Source organism: Drosophila willistoni (genome assembly GCF_018902025.1).
Source record: "Drosophila willistoni isolate 14030-0811.24 chromosome 2R unlocalized genomic scaffold, UCI_dwil_1.1 Seg167, whole genome shotgun sequence".
NCBI classification, from domain to species: Eukaryota; Metazoa; Arthropoda; class Insecta; order Diptera; family Drosophilidae; genus Drosophila; species Drosophila willistoni.
Genome location: NW_025814050.1, coordinates 19,935,453 through 19,957,489, shown reverse-complemented (window position 1 = coordinate 19,957,489; position 22,037 = coordinate 19,935,453). Strand labels below are relative to the sequence as shown.

Below are 22,037 nucleotides of genomic sequence, written 5' to 3'. Positions count from 1 at the left end.
ATTGAATAAACGTATGCTATTGAATATAACCGATATATAAAGTATAAATAATATTTATAGTTGTTGTGAGAATTTGTAGCGTAAGTTTTTCCAAGTTAAAAGAAAGCGAATCTTAGAAAATCTTAATTTATGATTGATTTATTTATAGAATTTCAAACTGTTTTTTAAAAAACTTTGAGTACAAAACTAAAATTATAGAATTAAATCAATTCATTCTACAGGGTGCGCATGGTATTTGAGGACATATTTTTTAGGATCAAAGTTATTGAGCAAAATTCCAAATATGAAATATCACTTAGTTAATGTGAACCAAGTTTCGGGTTTATCCCTCCCTCCCTCCGTTACTACGCCAATGGCCTCCTGTAGTTTATAAGCCATGAAATTAAATAAGAAATCAAAATTTTGAGTTGAATTTTGTTTGGAGAAGCATAATTAAATGTATTTTCTTCAATTTTCAAACCTTTATTTCTTCCCATTTTTGTCTTTTCTAAGGGATAACTAATCAAACTGCTCTCGCATGTACATTTATGTATATAATCATATATATGTAAGTATATAAACATTTGCCTCTAGGCTTAAATCGTGAGGGGGACTTCTCTCTCTCTCTCTCTCTCTCTCTCTGTGTGTGTTTCTCTCCTGTTCACTCTCTTTTTGTGTGGGAGCTTAGAGGCGCCACCTAACTTCTCCGCCAAAATAAAATAAAAAAAAAAGGAAAAAACTAAAATATTTTCTACATATATTCCTAGGTGGTTCTCAGCGGGGTGGCTACTGAAAAGACAGGAGGTCGAGGGGACACACAAATAGAATATCATATAGTTTATTTGTTTTGTCATATGCAAAAGTCGTACATACATACAAACATATATCCCTTCTATAATAATTTATGATCTAATACCAGATGAAAACTTTTGCTCTATCCATTCATTTCCAAAAACCAAAATTCATTCATATACAAAACAAAAACTGAAAAGAAAAGAGGAGAGAAGAAACAGAAAGAAAAGAAAAAAAGAATTGGTTTTTGTTTTTTTTTTTTGGGTTCGTTTTGTTTGACCGCTCGCTGTGTGCCTTGAATCTGAGTGACGCCGCCGCCAACATCGATTTAAATGCAAATCAATGTAATAAAACATTTTTTTTATTTTATTTTGTGATGTGATACTCTTCTCCTCTCTTTGCTATTAATTTTAAATTAAATTTGTTTCTGTTTTTTGTGTTTGTTTTCTCTGTCGCTTGACACCTACACCGACTGACAACCATCCCATCACAGAGAAAGACCAAAAAGGGTGGGAGCCATGAGCGACACCTTTCTTTTCCCAAAACGGAAACTCATGTGGCGCTTAAAAGCAACGAAAACTCCATAGAAAACTAGATAAATAATGAAATTATAAACATATATAGGGATTTTTCAAGTTTAAGGTGTGGAAATTTAGATTTTAAAAGGCTTAGAAGAAGCTAAGTTAGAATGGGTTATATATGTATTTGGCAAGGATAAGTAAAATCTATTTTCAAAATGGCCTCGTCTGAAAGGACCCTTAAAAGAAATACAAATTAATAAATTAATAAATAAATTAGTCGATTAACTACTATAATACCATAAAATTGACTAATATAGGTATACAATATTCAAAATAATTAAAAAAGTTTCAAAATAAAAATATTCAGGTATATAATATTCAAAATAAAATATAAAAAAGTAATATATTCAATATATTATTATTATATTATTAATGTGTTATATCAATATTCATTATTATTGTTATAGGATATATATAGGATATATATATGGTACAGGATATAGTTGTAAACTATCAATATTTCAGTTATTAAAGAGTCACATGAATTTATTGATTAAAATATAAAGAAGTAACTGCTTTTCAGTGTCTTTAATCCATTTTGGACCGGGCTGATTTTAAGTTGCAAAATAACTTTTTTTAAAAATAATGTTTTAGTTTGGGAGGAAATGGGTTTGAAAACCGAATTTGAAGGAATGTGATGTAATTTCTGTAACTTAGTACATATATTTCCTTTTGATTGAAATGTAGTCAAATAAAATACAGGATTTTCGAAAACATACAAAACTTGATGTTCGAAACGTCGACCAGTGGTCCAAAATGGATTAATTAAGATATAATATTCGAAAACTTGAAAAAGTCATCAAACGACAATATTAAGATATGATATTCCAAGTAATCCAATAGTCATAAAATAAAAAGTGTTGAAATCTAAGTTTTTGTGGTTTTTAATACACAAATTTCATTGAAATTTATGTCTTATTTGTAAGATACAAAGACTTGATTTTTCTTTAATCTAATATCTAATACAACCTAAAATACTTATTGGTTTTAAGATCATTTTAGATCAATCTAAACGCAAAAATGTGTTGAAATTTAAATTTAAATGTATTTTAGTTTAAGAATCCATTAAATTTTATTGCAACTTATGTTGTATTTTTAACACATATTTATTTGAAAGATAACAATATTAAGGCCCTTTAAAAGTAAAATGGTTATTTTTCTTTAATTAAATAAAATATTTTATGCTTTAGTTAAGAAAATACAACTTAAAATACAAGAAACAAACAACAAATACATTTCAGATCTATATTAACAATGTGGAAAAAGTATTGAAATCTAAATTTTAATGGTTTAGTTTCAAAAACTATTAAAAATCATTGTGTTATGATGTTTAAGATGTTTATTTTCAAGATAACAATATATGAGTTATTAAAGAGTCATATGAATTTGTTCTTTAAAGAAGTAAAATCAAATGACTTAAGAAAAACAACTTAAAATATTACCAAGAAATACATTTTAAATAATCTTTTAATAAAACACGAAATATGTTACAATGAATACTTAATTAAAAGGGACGCACTAAAGATTTAAAAAAAAATTTTGTAAAACAAAATTTAGTTTTCTGTACCTATGTACATATATAAGGGAAATACTTTCCATTAAGCTTCTGCTCGTGTATCGTTTGTCTTCTCGCAAACTTTCTCAATATAAACAATAGCCATTCGCTGGATAAACAAATAATAAAACCATTCACTGCGCAAAAAAAAGTATTAAATTTCATTAATTGCCAAGGCGAACATTTTGGTTGAGACAAAATTAAAAATTCATACGGCAGTCGAAGATGCGTTCACATAAATTTTGGCGACGACGAAGAGGAATAAAAGAATACAGAATATAATACAAATGTTAAAAGATGTGGGCGTCGTTTTTTGTATACTCTATAAAGTGTAGGGTATATGAGGAATTTTGTTACTATTTGTAACAGATATGGTTAAAGTAAGTTTCACATAGTTGGTCTTCTTTGAAGATTAAGGGTCAAGTTTAAAGATTTTCAGTAGAAAATTCAACAAATGATGAGAATTAGTAAAGTTTTGTAAGTGATTTTCAGTCATGGCGGATCCAGTTATATAGTTTATACAAAGATTGGGTAGAAATTGGTAAATTTAAGCAGTTTAAGGTCTAAAATATTGTTTTTAAGCAAGAAATTTGCCTCATTTTCTCCAACTAATTTTCTCTGCCACTAATTTCATTATATTATATGAAATGTACCTAGATTTCATATCTCTTTTATACCCTTGGAAAGTATAAAATCTTTGAGTAACCTTCAGTAAGTAGTTTGTCTAGATTTCGACCTTATTGAAGTTAATCAAACAGGGCTAAAACCCAGTTTTGATTAGGTAAGTAGACTAAGTGCCAGAAAGAAATGAAGATATTGCAGGAAAGGACTAATGTTTGTCCTCTGTCAATCAAAATAATTTCATTTCGCTCACTTAATTCTTAGTAGTTTTGCTAAGCCCATAAAGAACACCACAATAATCAAGGATTCATTTTCTAAAGTAAAATAAATAATTATAAACTTGAGATAATTTTCGATTAGCAAAGACTTCTCAAACACAATCAGATTATCGGGAATTACTAAGCAAAATTTCTTCACCCTTAAAACCTCAAAAACTGGTAAAAATTTGTACATATGTATATCCCAAGATTTAAATTATTATTTACATCCGCCATGAACAAAATAGTTGAAATCTCTCTCAATAAATTTAGATATACGTACAGGGTGGGCCATTTAAAGGGGAAGGATTTGTTTTTGCAATAGCAAAGTAAAAAGTGGAATTTGTAAAAATTTTTTGGAAATTCATTTATTTAGGTCCATGGAGATTTGTTCTAACTACTTTTTGAATATGATATCTATATGATATTTCGCATCATTTTGCCCAATGTTTCGGCCGATATGACAGCAATTTCTTGTCGGATATTGTCTTTCAGCGCAGCCAGGGTCCTTTGTTTACCAGTGTATACCTTAGATTTTAAATATCCCCATAAAAAAAAGTCAGGAGGCGTCAAATCAGGTGATCTCGGTGGCCAGTCATAATCGCCGTTTTTCGATATTAATCTTCCGGGGAACATTTCGCGCCATAAATTGGTCGTGGCATGCGCTGTATGATAAGAGTTTAAGAGAAATCTATTACAAATTATTCAAATAATACTCAATACTTAGACTGAATATATTGAGTACCTACTTTATTATTTAAATTCATTAGAAACTTTTGAATTAGTCATAATCAAAGAACGACTTTCATAGTATGAGGAACTAAGAGTAAAGGACAAGTGTTAATTGGATTTGAAATTGCAGAACTTTCACACAGCTCACATTCTTTCTCTTTCATGAAGGGTATTCAAGTGTGGCCTCGTTTATGGCACAGACATTTCTGATTGTTGAAACTGGACCGCAGCCACCGCAAAAGCAGCAGCCAAAAGTCCCAGCAAGGCGTTGTCAACGGCTGCAAAAAGTATCCAGATGAAGATGAAGATGAGATGATGACGATCTCATGATCATGACGAATACATATATACATATATATTATATATCTTCATTGATGTTCATTCAAGGTAAATCTTTGTTTTGTGTACATTTTTGGAGCTGATGTTTCTATTTTTTCACCGTTAGAGAGAGAGAGAGTGAGCGAGAGAAAGAGAGAGAGAGGGAGGGAAAAAACCCAACTCAATAATCTATCAATGAATTCCCCCTATATACGTTTTTTTTTTTTACTATTTTGAGATCGCTTCTCATTTTATATGCATTTCAGTTTATATGCTAATTTTTTAGTTTTGGCTTTTGGTTTTTAGTTTCAGTTTTCAGTTTTTTTTTTTTTCAATAATGTCAGAGTCATCTCTATTGTGTCTTATTGGATTGTCTGTCTTTATTTAATTTTAATTTTTATTTCGTAAATTTTAAATTTGTTGTCACTTCTGTAGGAGCGCTTAGGAATTGGGCTTTTCCATTTGTTTAACTTAATTTTTTTTCTTTTTTGTTGTTGTATTTTATGTTAATTGGGTGCGGTGCAAAAACCAAACGAAACTTCTGAATCTGAAACCGAATCGGTATCTGAAATCAAATCGTTGCCTATTGTAGGTCTCCATCACACACACACACACACTCATACACACACACACACACAACTGTTAGTCATCGTTCAGCTATTGAAATTAATAAAATTTATGGTTTATTTGGAATTTGTTTGGCGTTTTTATATTTTCATACCTCTTTTTGGCCTCTTCTTCCTTCCAGCAATCTTTTTGTGCGCTTTTTGGTTATTAATTTGCCATAAACCAGTAGACAAAGTGTCCATGACTGTGTGTGCGTGTGTGTTGGTGTGTGTGTGTGTGAATGCGTGTGCGAGGTAGGAGATGATCAATTTGGTTATTGATCAACTATAGTTACAGCTGAGCCATTATGCTTATGTTCTGTTGTTTTGAATGAAATTTGGTTGTAAAACGATTTCTTTATATTGATTTTAAAATGCTTTCAGAGTTCCGCATTCAACATAAGCTTTTTGTGATAAAATACAACATTTCGAAAGCATTTTTACAATACCATAAAACGTATAAATAGTAGATTACTGATCTAAAGCTTAGTTTTAGTCTTAATTTTGAAGCTTAGTGAACTTACTTACCAACAGAATCTGCTAATATTGATAAGTACATCCGCCAATGGCTAAAACTACTTGGGAATTCTAATCGCATAGAGCGAAATCTTCAAAAAATCAGTTTAAAATTCTCCTTGACTAACACTAGGGCCAAAATAATGGTCTGACAAGTTTTTCATTTCTCTACTGTCCACAATTTTAATGGTTTATTACTAAACCTAAAACAAATCACTTAGTTAAATAACTAACTTAGTTAGTTATTGAAGTTAATAAAGTCTGTTAAACATACACGATTAGGTACATATCCTATTCTTTGAAAAATATTCAATAAAATTTTAATTTTTAATGTTTAACATATCGAAAAATTAATATATTAAATCTCATAATAACAGATTTTTTATTTAATATGAATCGAAGTCAAAAATTTGTTTGACCAAGTAAAATTTCATAACCAAATCCGACTCGGAGTTTTGGGGTGGCGAAATTTACCCTTTTTCATCCCCCGTAGATCCGCTACTGATATGAATATAAAATCCACGACAAGTCTTAATTTGTCAAGTAGTAAGCTTTAAACTCATTTAGTTAACTTTTTGTAAAAGAAATGGAAATCAAATATCAAAATTTGAACGAATTCTGAATGAGAATACTCGAATACTTGAGAACTCTGAAGTTTTCAAAGGACTTTTAATAGTTGGTTTTATTAATTTAGAAATTTATTTATATTGTGCTCTAATTTTGTGTCAAAATACTTTTGATACAAAATTTCTTATCACTTAACATTCACAGAATAAAGAAAAAGTACTTTTAATAAGTTAATCCGAAAATGGAACTAAATTTAAGTTATTTTTTAGAAGTATACAAATTTTGAAAGACTTTTAATGGTTTCTTGTAATAATCAGTAGCGGTTCTATGGGGGGTACAAAGGGTAAATTTTCCCCCCCAAAACTCCGAGTCGGATTTAAGAAATTTTACTTGGTCAAACAAATTTTTGACTCCAACCCCGATCCAATCGAGCGCACGATCCGCCACTGGTAATAATACATACATTCATAAAGCGATTTTAAATCTTAAGTCAAGCTACAATTTGATAAACATTTTTGACTATTTTGTTATATACAATAATTGCTGGATATATTCAGTGTATATTCATGTTAGTTCAAGGAGATGAAGTGAATCATAAAGTTAACTTTAACGAAATTCATGGATGAAACCAAAGGGAAAGTCTGGGGAGTCTGGAATTATCCAATTGGCATTAGCCAAAATATCGCAATTTTGAATTATTTTTTAAACTTTGCTGTCTTTTTGGCCAACTAGTGAATTTTTGAAGTGGTCGAGTAATTTTTGGAAATTCTTAAACTTGACTTCCTTCAACAATTTCGAACTTTCCTAAGTAGAAAATATATTCTTGGTTTGTCCATGATTAAAAATTTAAAAATTTCTTAACTTTTCCAAGTAGAAAATATATTCTTGTTACGTCCATGATTAAAAATTTAAAATTTTCTTAACTTTTCCAAGTAGAAACTATATTCTAGATCCGTCCTTGATGAAATTTCTACATTACGGAAAAGTAAAGCAAGAATTAAATAGTTCTCAATAAGTTACTCCAAGAATCGAACTAATTTTAACCCATTTAGGACACAATCTAAGCCCATAACGCACTATATAGATAAGTATGACCTAATTTCTGTATAAACTGTTGAATAAAAACGACATTTAAAGTAGTCGATTAAGATTTGCCTTATATTGCTATATATATAGTATATACTATAAGATTATCTCGAATGAGTTTACATCATTATTTTGTGAAGTGAAAATCATCTTTATTTGGTTTCCTTGTGTATTCCTTAATTAGGTTTCTCCTTCGGCACTTCATCTCCTTTTTTGATTGCTCATTTAAAATATGCAAATTTTGTTAAATAACAACAACAACAAAAGAAATGAAGCCATCATCAGCAGTTTGCACTTAAACTTTATTGATGCTTCATGTCGAAAATCGACACAAGACCGAAGACAAAAACTTAATTAAAAAATCCTTTTTTGGGCAGTACAAAAAACAAAAACCAAAAACAAAAAAAACAAACAACAAACCGAAACAAATAAAGTCAAAATTAAAAATACATGTGAATGAAGCATTTTGTGTTTCTGTGTTTCATTGAGAAACGGCCAACGGATGAGATAAACAGACAATCAAAATGGTTATGAATGTATTTTTCCCTCGGTTTACCCAAAAAAAAACCAAAAAAAAAGAGAAAAAAAAAGAAGGGCCTCACACAACGTTCAACAAAATGGAGCTGGAACTGGGCGTAAGACTAGTGGCTCTGCTCTGGCTCTGCCACTGGTTTTGTTGGCTCTCTCAACCGCACATACCAACACACACACACACATAGAGAGAGAGAATGAATGAAAGAGAGAGAGAGAGAGAGAGAGAGAGATGAAAACGGGTTAAGCAAAAGGGCGCCGCCCAAAGCGCCAACCTCACAAAATTTCGAAAAACCACGCCCACTTTGTACACTTTTTTAGTTTCAATATTGAAACTTATGCAAAAAACTGAGCTCAAGGTTCATTTGGAAAACAGAAATCATCAGAAATTAACAAATAGTTAACCATTTTAAGTTATCGTTAACATTTTCTATTCAATTTTTAACTAGAAATTCCAAAAAGGTTTCGAGTTAGGGCAGTTTGAAGTTAGTGGCCTTTTTTGGTAAAAGGTTTACCAATTTAACGGTTCATTTACCTCTAAAATGTAATTGGCATGCCTTTGAGTGAAAGCCAGTTAAGTGCAAGAGAAAGGGCTGCAGTGCGAAAGGGACAAATGTCTCTTTGACATGTTTTGCCTTTTGTTTTGTTTTGGCTTTCTCCATTAGTATTTCGCTTAATCGTAGTAATTAATTTGTTTACTTTGTAAGCTTTAATTTAAACGTCAATATCAAACGTAACGCCCTAATAAATTTTTCACTCATTTTGTCTTACTCTCACCATCTCACTTGCTCTCTCTGTGTCTTAGACTCAACCTCTAGTGCTATCTCTTGTTTTCTTTATGTGGGACTTTGACTCAAAATTAAAGTCAACCAATGGCTGCCCGTTACTCCCACTCAATGTGTCCACTCTCTCTCGCTCTCTCTCTTGAGTGAGTGTGAGGAGGAAAAAAAAAAATCAGAAGCCGTTTTGAATACAGGCAGCTGCCTGATACAAAAACTGAAAAAAAAGAAGACAACTGAGAAAAAGAAGAAAAAAAAAAAAACCACATACAGACATAACTGAAACGTAACGTTAAGCTGAAGTTTCGATCGTAACTTTTGCAGTTGACTCTCGCGCACAGAAGCGTTCGGAAGTGAAATATATTTTATTAATAATATTAAAGGTCGCCGTTTGTTGATTTCGTCGTCGTCGTCGCAGAACTTGTTGTTGTCGTTGTGTTGAAAAAATAAATATTATAAAGAAAGCATTAGTTACTTAAATAGACACTCTAATTGCTTTTCTATAGAGCTAGTGCTAAAGGGTAAGCTTTCCGCCATTTTGTGGCTACTGTGTTAAGTGTGTTAGAGCGAGATGGCTAGCTAGTTTGGGCTACTTGTATTTTTAAGCATGCGCAACGCAGTAGAAGAACTTGCTTCGGCTACTGGTCTTGCTTGATCGCCAAGTCAACGTCAACTCCTTCGGCTGTTTTTTTTTTTTCTCTTCTTAAGCTTCGGCTTTTGCATTTTCGTTGACCAGTTAGAAGAAAGAAAGGCTAGTTGGAAGAGATGACTCACATTATAACAGAGCCACCGTATTGAGCCGTACTCAACACACTCACACAGCGAAGAGACGCGCTCAGAGGTACTCTATGTATGTGTATGTCTGTGTGTGTGTCGTTGGTTGCTTCCTCAACTTCGTGGCAGCGCTGCTGACTGCGACAGCAACGGCAGCAGCAGCAGCGTCAGTCGGCAGTCAGGCCAGGCAGTTGACTACCTATTTCTTTCAGTTATTAGTAGCATTCATTCATTCAACTTTGTGCCGCGCAAGCGTGCGTAGTTCCCTCAGTTCCTTTCGCGTGTACCTTAACAAAAAAAAAAAAAAAAGAAATAATAAAAAAAAAGAAAACTAAGAAAAAAGAAACCATCAGAGAAATAACTAAAAGAAAAGTAATACAAAATAGACAGAGAGAAAGAGATCATCATCAACATAATCTATTGATCGTCATTAACTTTGAAGATCCGTCTATTGCGCGTAATTCCAGTGTTTTTTCTCGTAGCCCCCATTGGTAGGTAAGTTTCGTTTCGTTTCGTTTCGTGGGCACACAGTAGCCGAAGTAAGTTGAGAATGGCGCTCGTCGTGTTCTTTCTTGTTTGTGCTTGGGCTACCAGTTTTACGCTCTTTCATTGGCCCACACAAAGACACACACACACACACACCACCACCACATGCATCTATGTATGTGCGTGCCTCTGTTCTGTTCTGTTTCTGTGTCTGTGAGAGAGATTGTGTGCTTCGTTCGTTTCAATGTGTGCGTGTGCGGAAAATGGAAGCTTTTATTTTCGGTGTAAGAATTTATATGTCGCCATTTGCAAAATGGCGTTTGACATTTTCTAATCATACGACCCGTTGGACTCTATTTCTATAGCCAATTTTAAAGTTGACTTTACACGCTTTTCGCAATGGCTAATTTCTTAAGCTATACAGATACATATAAAGCTAACGATTTCTCCAAGGATATTGCAGGATTCTTTGATTCTTGTTTGTAGGATCGTTTCTCTTGATATGAAGTTCAATTTTTAAGCTTTTCACTTCTGAATTTGCTGTTGATCTCTTGATCACATCTTGGTCAACGCAGATCATTCGTTGTCCATTCGTATTTTGTCGAAAATTTGTTTATTCTCAAGTAAATTATGTTTTACTTAAAGCAGTTTTCTTTAAATAACTTTATTTTGAGACTCTTTTAAAATCAGGATTCAAAAAAAGATCTAAAATTTGTTTATTCTGAAGTAAATCAGGTTTCACTTAAAGCAGTTCTCTTCAAAAATCTTTTGAGACTCTTTTAAAATCAAGTAAATTATGTTTCACTTAAAGCAGTTTTCTTCGAAGATCTTTTGAGACACTTTTCAAATCAAGAATCTAAGAAAAATCTTTCTTTTTTTGTATTTTTTGAAGGATTTTTAACTTGCTGTCTATATAAGGTATAAAAATATCTAAAAATAGAGTAAACTATGTTTTTATGCCTAAATTTGCTATGCTTTAAAATGCAAATAAAAATCACTCGTCTCAAAAACTTTTTGAAACCAAGACGTTGATCTTTTTTTCTGAAAACTTTGCCTAAAAATCCTTCAACTTGTGTTTAAATATTGCCGACGGCTTTTGGTTTTCCCCTACATCTTTAAGCTTTAACCATTAAAAACCATTTTTTTTGTGTTAAAGCTTCAACTTTAATGCATGATTCAGCATTTTATTTAACAAAACAAATTCTTTGTTAAAACCAAGGTCTAAAAAAAATGAAAGAATACTAAACAATCATTATCGATTTATGCAGGTTTTTTTTTTCAAAGTCTTAGGCAAATGAATGAGTCATTTTGAACATAAAAGTTAAACTAGAAAAATTCCAAGAATTTTCTGCAAAAACGACCACACACACACACTCACACACACACACACACTCTCACACACATTTAGGCTCATTTATTCACATCAATTTCATCAATTGGACAAGCATTAGTTGAACGATTAAAAACTAAAATGGTGTAGAGTGGCTAACACCTTGATAGACGTATGAGAACGTACCAACTGTCAATTTATATAGGGATTTGGTTGTTTTTTTGGCCACAATTTTTCCCACATCAAAACCAGAATGAGAGTCCCTTTTCGAGCCCTTCTGTTGTTGTGGTAGATCCTTTTGTTCTACTTGAAGTGCTGCGACTTGTATAAATTTTTTCTTAAGAATTTTGTGCCATTAGCACAATTAGATTCGTATCAAAAATAAAGAAAGAAAAAAATGAGAGAGAGAAAAAATCGGTTTCGGTTCCTCTTTTTGCCTTTTGTCCTTTTTGTCATTTATTTAAGGTATTATTTTTTTTTTCACTTTTCGGCTTGTAATTTTTAATGGCACCTTGCCAACTCACTGTCCGCCTCCAAAAAGAGAAAAAAAAAAGAGAAAAGAAGGAGAGAAGTGTGCGGTAATCGCTTTTGACCATGTTCCGTGTCCATACACACACACACACACACACACATGATCCACATCGTGTGTGTCACTTTTTAGTCTTATCGGCCATAACGCTACACACATTATCTCTTTCACAGGGTGTTAAACTGTAACTCTCTTTCTGGTTTTCCATGGAAGACCTTCCTGATGCAGGAAGGGAGCGAGGTAGAGAGGGGAGTAGGTGATAGAGGTCCAGGCGTAGGCGCTGTGTCGCACTTACTTTGCACTTCTTTTGATTTTTATTCGCTCACTTGGGTTTTTGGCTTGCTGCAAATCTAATTTCACGCAGCATTAACGCCTTTCGCATGGCCCTTCAGGTCACAACGAAAAGACAACACAAAAAAAGAAAAGAAAAAGGAAATCATGCTGAGACGAAGAAGATCTCTCCTGATCGCCTGATCTTCCTCTGTTTCCCTGTCTCTTTCTCTCTCTTTGTGTGTGTGTGTACAAAACAACTAATTATTTTCAGTGCCAGGATTAATGGGATTATCCAGACATGTTGTACAATATTTGGCCAGTATTTTGGGTGTTACAATCTTACAACAGAAGGTTAAGCCGATTTGTGCAAAAAGCGTACAAAGTTAACGCCTAGTCGAAAGATTTTCAAAAATTAGACACTTCGATTTCTAGGAAATGCAATGGAAAGAGTATAGAGTCTATACTTATATATAAATTTAAGTCAACTTCATAACAAATATACATATAGTCGATAAATTCAAGTAATCTTAAAGTCAAATAGAAAGAAAACTTGTATTAGTTTCTAGTTATTAAAGTGGGAAACAGAGGAAATTTCATCAATTTGACTAACTTAGAACTCCAGTTCTAGAAACTGAAACTAGAAACTAATAGAGGCAATTTTTTAGAACTCCAGTTAGTCAAATTGGTGAAATTTCCTCTGTTTCTCACTTAATCAAATCAAATTATCTTAGTTTATATAAAAAGCGAAACATATTCGACATGATTTAGTGATTTTCAAGTGAAATAAAAACGTAAAAATACCTGCAGAAGTATAAAAATGCCAATTCGATAAAGATTTAAAGGTAGTTAGAGTTCTAAGAAATCTAAATATAAATAAATAGAGGCTATATTTCGTTTAGATAATGAATTCAATTTAATATTCGATAAGCTAGTTCCTAGAATCCACATTTTGATGTTGGAAACAAAGAAAATATCAACAATATGACATAGATTACAGATTGGTTATAGTTGAGGAATACAAAAAGGTATTTATATTAGATACTATATAGAAACTAATATATAGAAAGGTATTTATAAGATCTAAAGATATATATATATAGAAAGGGACTTATAGTATCTAAAGATATACATATATAGAAAGGTATCTATAGTATCTCAAGATAGATATACATATTTCGGTATACAGTGGAGTTCTTAGTTTATAATTTTGGTAGGGAAAACCGTGTATTTACAACAAGTGAAAAAGGAAATTTCTTAGGGAAAGTCGTTCTTGGATATTGAAATTTGAACAGTTTCATAGTTAAAATCTTTCCCTGACAATCCGCAACACTCCTGTTTCTAGATATGGACATATATTTTTGAGAAGCTAGTACCTAAATCCATTTAAAATAGCATACGAATCACTAAATTGGCTTTAAGTAGATAACTAGTACCAGAATCTAATTAAAATAGCCTAAAAATACTCAAATTGGCTTAAAGTAGATAACTCTACGAGATTGTTTGAATTATTATTATAACATGACACTTTAAATGACAAATTTTAGTTGATTACTACATCTAATACATCTCACTTAGTCTAATCACAAACCCCTTTCAAACAAGATTGAAGTAAAATTTTCCTCAAGCCATTACATTACATCTTTATCACTCTATTTTAGTTTTTGGTCTTAGCTTAACCCTTGGGCCTACTGTTAAAAACATCAAATAGAGTGCTTAACCCCCCATCAGATGGTAAACTCTTGTTGTTGTTGCTCCATTTAAGCCCACTCAAACTTATGTTCAAAGAAACAAAACGAAAGAAAAAAACCTCAAACTCCAATAATCCGTAACTAAACTGAGAATCCATAACGAAATGGATGGCCTTATGCAGGCGCCCTGTGTCGCATGATTAACGGCGTTAAAATGCCGATGTGACGCCACATTGTGTACACAAATTAACATTGGTAAGAGACCAGGCCAGGCCAGGTTCAGACCAGGTCCCAAAAACGCTTAGACGAACAGAGAGAGAAGAGAGACAGAGAGAGAGAACCCAAATATCTCTCAGTGTTATAATTTGAATATGTTTAGTGGGCATTAATGTTATAATGACAATAACTACGTAACGTCGGCTTTGCCTGGTCCCCAAATACGATGACTTTGAGTCGGAGTCGAAGTCGGAGTCCAAGTTCCAGTCCGGTCAGTGCATCACCCGCTGTGATGACGTTTTTGAGGCTTTTGTTGTCAACGTTTCCCCTATACATATACATATATATATATATCCTAAAAGTGTTCCAGCTGCGAGCTAAAAAGCACATATAAATAAATATCGAAATCAGTATACCGAATACCCAAAGACAACTAAGAATTGTGGCTTAGTGGAGGGAGGGAGGGGAAGTGGTGTATGGGTTGTCGCTACCAGTCAGCACAGCCTTTTGTTTGTTCAGATATCCCAAAAACAACAACAACAACAACAGAACAAAAATGACTAAAATATATGCCATCCAGCGGCGCCGAAATGACAAAAATAAAATTACATAAAAAATAACAGTTGTTAACTACTGCAAGAAAGGATCGAATCGACGCCTCACATAAATTCTCATTCGAATTTCGCAGAGCTTGGCAAGGCGCCAATTAAAAATCCAAACACAAACAAACAAAACAAAAAAAGTATCAACTTGTTACCAACTTCTGTCAATTTCAGTCAGACTTAATGAAGAGCCAAAAATTATTATTATTATTATGCAAAGCACTTAACGTGAGAGATGCCCCAGGGTCTTCCAATGAAACTACTTAAACTTGGCAATTAAAATAGTTTCCGAAACCCAGTTGCACTTTTCTTTGAAAACAAATCATTTCGATTTCCTAGAAATCTTTGGCATTTGCCTATTTTTCTTAAAGATATTTTGCCTGAAATTAAACAATTCACCAAAGTTTTTATTTAAGTTTCTTCAAAAGTATTTCTTAGTCTTTGAGGGGAAAATGCAACTTTAAGAACTATTTTCAATGATTCACTTCTGTGAATTCCTCTAAAAACGTTAGAAAATCGTTTGGAACAGTTCTTGAGAATCTAAAAAACTTTCTGCTCAACAATTTCTTAGGAAAAATTTTCCATTTGTAGTTTAATCATTACAATACCTAATTTAAAGACTTTCAAGAAAGATTGTGTTCATTTCTTACAATATTTTCTTTAGTTCATGACTTGCCTCAACAAATGATGTTGTCATGGATCATGGAAAAGTTTACTTATTTCATAAAGTTTCATATTTTTGTTTAAAAAGGATAGAAAACCTGAAATATTAAAAGAGAAAAGTATTGAAATCTGTAAGAAGCCTTTTTGAAAGTGCTTGAAAAGTCCTTTGCTTTTTCTTTGTACCGATATTTTCACGTAATCCTACGCATAAACGTCAATTATTGATAGGGCCATCGATTTAAAAGATATCTTTTAGGTCCTTAATGAGGTTCAATAATTAAAAGGTCATCGGTTTGGAAAGAACTTTTTAGGTTCCATTAAGAACTTTGTTTTTGATCTTCTTAAAAGTAGAGGAATGAGAAATTGAATATTTTTCTAAGTTTTAATAAAGTTTTAGTAACTATAAAATAAGTATTTAAAGAGATCTTCTAGGTCCTTAATGAGGTTCAATTGATGACCAGGTCAACGTGTTTAAAAATGTCTTCTAGGTTCTTTAAATACTTTGTTTTGGATCTTCTAAAACGTAGTTAAATGAGAAATTCAACATTTTCCTAAGTTTATAGGGAAAGTATTCAAATTGCTGAGAACTTGTATCTTACTACGTTTACGCTTTACTTAAGGGATGCTATTTCCGATATTATAAATTGGATGTAACATTGGATCTTTTAAAATCCTTGAAGACCTACACATTTGTGTTAATATGTCACGAAAAAAGTTAGCAAGTTAGTTAAGGAAAAAGAGTTTTCAGCATTTTATTAATCTAAGCGAAGTTTTTTTTATGATCCTATGCACTTCCTTAAACACTGGAACAGTCACAGCTTTGATAAAGGATCTTTTGGGTTATTTAAAGACCTAAATTTCATTGAAAATTGAAAAGTTTTTGTAAACTTAAGACGAAAGTATTGTAAGGTTGTTGAGGCTCATTCCGAAAGCTGTCATAATTTCAGTAGCGGATCTACGGGGGGTGAAAAAGGGTAATTAACCATCTATATAAGGTCTTTTCCGTAAACCCAAGTTTACCCTTAATCATTGGATGCATTTAGCTTTCTTTTAAAATCTTAAATCTTAAATGCTTCCTTTCCTTCAATTTCATTATGCAAGTACAGTAGGTGACAAAAAAAAAAAACTATTTTGTTGTCACATTTTGTAGTTTTATGTGCTTTATGGGGTTGTTGTTGTTGTCGTTGTTTTACTTTGACACTGAAACACTGGATATTAATATGCCGATGAGTCGTAAGTAAATCTGAACCAAAGGCGAAGGTTAAGCTCATCTGACTGAAAATGTGTTGGGTGATTTGTAAATGTCAACACCAAGAGAGAATCCACCACCACGACTAACTGACACCACCGACACCACCGCCACCGCCAACTAAGTGTCTCTGTGGCCGTTTTTTAATGAGTCATTTTCAATTTCATGTTGCGTGATTTAAGTTGACAACTTGTTGTTGGTCGGATGTTCGGTCGGTTGGTATTTTTTAATGAAATTTATTGGCACATAAAAGTCGTCCCAGGCGTTGCTAACTTTATTTAACATTTTTTTTTATTATTATTATTTTTTTTTTGGTTTGTTTTTTTAGGTGTTTTGCAGTAGAAACCAGAGGCGGCCCACCCAAAAGAACGCCCACATTGAATAGAAGTGGAGAAATCTCGCAGCGTTGCCACATTTCAGCTATCCACCTACCTAACCTATCTATCTGGTTGACGATTTGAAGATAGTGGGAGAGAGTACCGTTAAAGTTAAATACTTTGGGCGCTCTCAGTGCAACAAGAAAGCTCACACCACACACACACACACTCAGTTGGAGATATCGAGTGAGAGAGTGATAGTGATAGAGAGCGAGAACATTTGAAAAAGAGAGAGAGACATAATTCCACTCAGGCTAGCATTTAGCGTGTGAGAGAAAGAGAGTGAGAGCAACACACATATACACACACATTCTCTCTCTGCTAGTACACCCCCGAGTACACACACACTCTGTCTCTCTGTGGATGTGTGTGTGTTGCCCTGCTGATAGGTATATACCTGTGCCGTGCCAGTGCTTGCGCCCGAGCTGATATCTCCCACTGTGGGCATTGTTAACTAGTAAGAAGAAGCAGAACGTAATACATATATCGTCTGTCAAAATGTTTGCTGTAATGCGAATCGACAACGATGACTGCCGGTCGGATTTCCGTCGCAAGATGCGTCCAAAGTGTGAATTCATTTGCAAGTATTGCCAGCGGCGTTTCACCAAGCCATACAATCTAATGATCCACGAGCGTACACACAAATCGCCAGAGATAACATATTCCTGTGAGGTTTGTGGCAAATATTTCAAGCAACGTGATAATCTGCGTCAGCACAGGTGAGTTATATCCCAAAAAAAAAAAAACCCAAAAACATAAAACTTTTCAAAACAAAAAGAAAAAAACACAACCAACAACTTGTTTGTACATATCAAATAGGCTAAAGTGCATGAAGAATGTTTTCCAAAAAAGAAAACATATTTCCTTTTATTTTTCTTCTATTTTTTTGGTGTTGGTCAAAGGCAAATACATATGTACATGTTTCTTCTTCTATACTTGATATCCAGAAACCAAATACATTTCATTCACCCAAATGTGTAAATCCCAGTTTAGAGAGAACTAGTGAGATAATTGGAGAAAACTTCCCCGCGGCATTTACAATTCTAGTTAAACCACAAACTGATGGAATTTAATGTGTCAAAGTCAACAGAAATGAAAAATATTTATATTTTTCACTTGTCTCGGATAGAATGGGTTACATAGTATAGAATTTTAATTAGATTCGTTTGCTTTCAGTAGTTTGAATAATTTAAAAATATAAATATAGATAGAATACGTTTAAAATGTGACAATGTGAATTTTATTTTAGAATCTAAAGATGTTCACATTAGGAATGATCTATGAATCTAAAAAATCAGTTTAAAAAATGTTTGATTCTTTAGCATTTTCATATTTAAGCTCTTAAAAATTGTTTTTTTATGAAGATTTGGAGCAAATAATGTTTTTTATCCAAAAAGTTTGTTTTGGTTCAATTTGTCAGCATTTTCTTTTGTAAATTTTAAAAATTATATTTTTTGCTGATTTAGAAGAATTAATAGTAGGGAAAAAGTTAATTTTTATTAAAAAAAAGGTTATTTCAGTACTTTACTAGAGCCCTTTTGTTGTAATTTTTAAAAATTAAATTTATTGTCGACTTGGAACAATTAATCAAAGGAAAAATGTTAGTTTTCAGTATAAATAGGTAAATTTTATATAATTTTACAGTCGTTTCAATTGTAATAACTTGAAAAATTAGGTCTATTGTTAACTTGGAACAATTGCTTAAAAGAACATTAGTACTTTTTATTAAGAATATATCAATTTCATTTAATTCTTCAGCCTTTTCATTTGTAATCTATGTGAAAGTTTATTTAGTGTTGATTGGATACAATCAAAATTAAGGAAAAAAATGAAAAAATTACAATTTTATTCAAATCATTTGTCATTTCATTATTTACCCCTTAAAAAATTTCATATAATTGTTAATTTAAAACAATTATATGAAAAAGGTTAGAGGTTAGTTTTTTATTAAAAATAGGTAAATTCAATTTAATTCATCAACCTTTTCATTTGTATATACAGAACACTTTAATTATTTGCTTATACAGAAGAACATTTAAATTTGGTTACTGAATTGCTTGAAATCCAATTTAAATAATAAAAGAGACAAAAAGAGAGGTAAAGTAGTTATTAAAATGTTCAGTACTATAGAAGAATTTCTGTTTCTTAAAAGAATTATAGTTAAAGCAATAAAAATTAAGATTCAAAATGTTAGAATATTAACTGAACATAATTGTTGGTAATTTTATTTTTATTGTATTTTGTCTAAGAATTGTCTTTTTTTTTTGGTAATTTTCCTCTGTTTCATTTAGTCACGATGTAGAATCGTGAACTTTGACTTGTCAGGGGAAATAGAAAACTTTCCTTAAAATGAAAATGTTATTTGATTCTTTGGATATCAGATAGCATAATATGCTACAATTGTACATATATATGTATATAAAAATTCTGATAAAACAAATAAAAGCTCAAAAAGCTTCTGCACACATAACGCTACATACATATCTCATACAACATACACACACACACACACACACACGCACCACACCTGGCCTAACCAAAAATCATAAAAAAAAGAAACCATATGGAAAACATTACCAATACATACATACATACATACATCACCTTCAATATACATATATATATATATATTTCTCTCTTTCTTCTCTTCTATTTGTAGATGTAGTCAGTGTGTTTGGCGATAAGCTAAATTACCAATCAATATATACACACACAGCAATATATATATATACATATATAAAAAACAAAAAACAAAAACAAAACGCACCGCAGCACCAACAGCACGCAATATCACAACTATATACAATATCTTTTCTTAAATATTAAACAAGAATAAACTTAAAACGAAGTAAAAGACATCAATAAACAATAAATAAATATATATAAAATCAAAAAAAAAAGTAATAAGAACTGGGATTAAACACCAACAACAACAAGCCAACAACAACAACACCAACAATTCACCAGCAAAAAAAAACACCACGCCCATATGCCTACCGCCTACCGCCTAAAAATAAAAACAAACTGCTTACTACTACTAGATGCAATCTACAAAGACGCCGGAATATGCCTTATCGCGGGTGGTTGGTATATATATATATATATATATATATGATATAAAACACAACAACAACAACAGCAACAAATAAGCGAGAATAATTTCGTTTATATAGAATTTGGTTATATGGTTATTTAAAGCACCCTGCCACGCCCCCTACTATACACCCACACATACACACACACTAAGACACACACACACACACACACACAGACACCATTTCCAAAATGTTGCGCAGGCGCAGCACAACAACAAAAAAACAAAAGCAATGCACAACAATAAACAAAAAAAGGAAACAAACACAAATATTTGCAGAAATTTACATCTTAATACCTGTGGGCGTGGCGTCTATACCAAGTAAATTGAAATTGAACAACTAGCAGCATTAGCCACAATAACAATAGCAACAACAACAACAGCAACAACACTGGCAACAATATTCATACTTTTCGGCAGGATTAACCAGCAACATGTTTTCTAACCTTATCAGCAACAATGTTTAGCAACATTTCATTTTGTTTTTTGCTGTTTGGTCGTCAATGGAAAGCTTCAATCTAAGCTTAAGCTTCTTGCGCTTTCTTCAATGGACATCAACAGCAACATCAACAACAACAACAGCTGCAACCCTTCCAAAACACCACACCCCTTCTTTGACCTTCGTCCCCCCCTACCATCCACCCACCCAACCCAAACACATCTATGTATTAATCATAAAAGTAAAAGAAAAATCGAATTAAGTATTTGTATTTTTTAAAATTCACGTTGAAAATGTATTACACAAAAATTTTTAATCATAAATAAAATTAAAAAATATAATTAATAATAATAATAATAAACAACAAGAAAAAAAACACACAAAAAACCACTTAAAAATATGGCAATTGTTTTGTTTAAGTTTAAATTAAAATAAACAACAAAAAAGAAAAACCAAGAAAAATTAAAGATAACTTTTGAAAATGGCAGGAGAAAAAATTATTTGTCCAGTGCCTCAAATCACCCATAAACTCCCCCCTCCTCTACAAACCCCGCAATAAGATTGTAAATTTTTTTTCTGTTTTTTTTTTTTTATAATTTGACAAAGCGCAGTGCCACACCCTCTTGCCAGCCTGTTAAACAAAACTCTAAAATTTAAAAATATATGTGAGAAATTTAAAAAAAGGAAAAATTCCATTTTCTTGGTCACAATTTTAGATATTTTTTGTAATTAAAGTGTTAATAAATGATAAAAAGAAAGAAAGAGTGAGAGAGAGAGAGAGAGCGAAGCGAATCATTAAGTAATTAAATAAAATATATTTATACAATTTAAAAAACAAAAAAAAGTAATGAAAACTTTTCAAGTCTTTTTATTTGGGAATGGTTTGCAGTTGTTTTCATTACAGAGGTTAAATTTCATTCCGAAATCTTTAGTGACTAACTTTTTGTTACATATATGTATTTACATATGTATTATGGTATGTTTTAACAATTTAACAATTAGTACTTAGGCAATTAGTACTTACTACTTAAAGGCAATGAACTGAACTTGGAAAATTCAAAATTATGTCTTCATAAATTCTCTTTATAAAAGCTTGAGTCGAGTTTTTTTTCAGCTATTTTTAAATACCTCGTGATGAATGGCACAAAAAAGTTGAAAGATACTGAATGTATGCACTATATGTTTAGGTCGAAGTTTTACTAACTACAAGCGACAGAAGTGATTTTTGAAAATTATATGGATGAATGGTAATAAAGTCTTTTATACGATTTGTTTGATCTGCTCAGTTGCAGGTGATACAAAACTCCAATGCTCAATAGCATGTGGAGTGGACTAAGGAAAAATAAGTCATCTCCTCTTCGAATTCCAGAAAGAAGTCATTTTTATATTTTGGTTTCA

At 32.0% G+C, this 22,037-nt stretch overlaps 1 protein-coding gene across 3 annotated transcripts; it reads left to right on the top strand.

The window, feature by feature from the left end:
* The first annotated feature begins 9,374 nt into the window (after positions 1-9,374).
* Positions 9,375-19,992, top strand: LOC6642532 (protein drumstick). 3 transcript variants are annotated; one of them, XM_023175801.2, is made up of 3 exons: positions 9,375-9,440; positions 17,058-17,825; positions 19,766-19,992. In XM_023175801.2, exons 2-3 carry the CDS (start codon positions 17,605-17,607, stop codon positions 19,788-19,790), a joined length of 246 nt encoding a protein of 81 aa, XP_023031569.1. In that variant the 5' UTR covers positions 9,375-9,440; positions 17,058-17,604; the 3' UTR covers positions 19,791-19,992. The 3 variants fall into 3 exon arrangements, with proteins under 3 accessions (XP_023031569.1, XP_023031570.1, XP_002065494.3); XM_023175802.2 differs by lacking the exon at positions 9,375-9,440 and adding an exon at positions 10,084-10,184; XM_002065458.4 differs by lacking the exon at positions 9,375-9,440 and adding an exon at positions 10,084-10,188.
* The last annotated feature ends 2,045 nt before the right edge of the window (positions 19,993-22,037 follow it).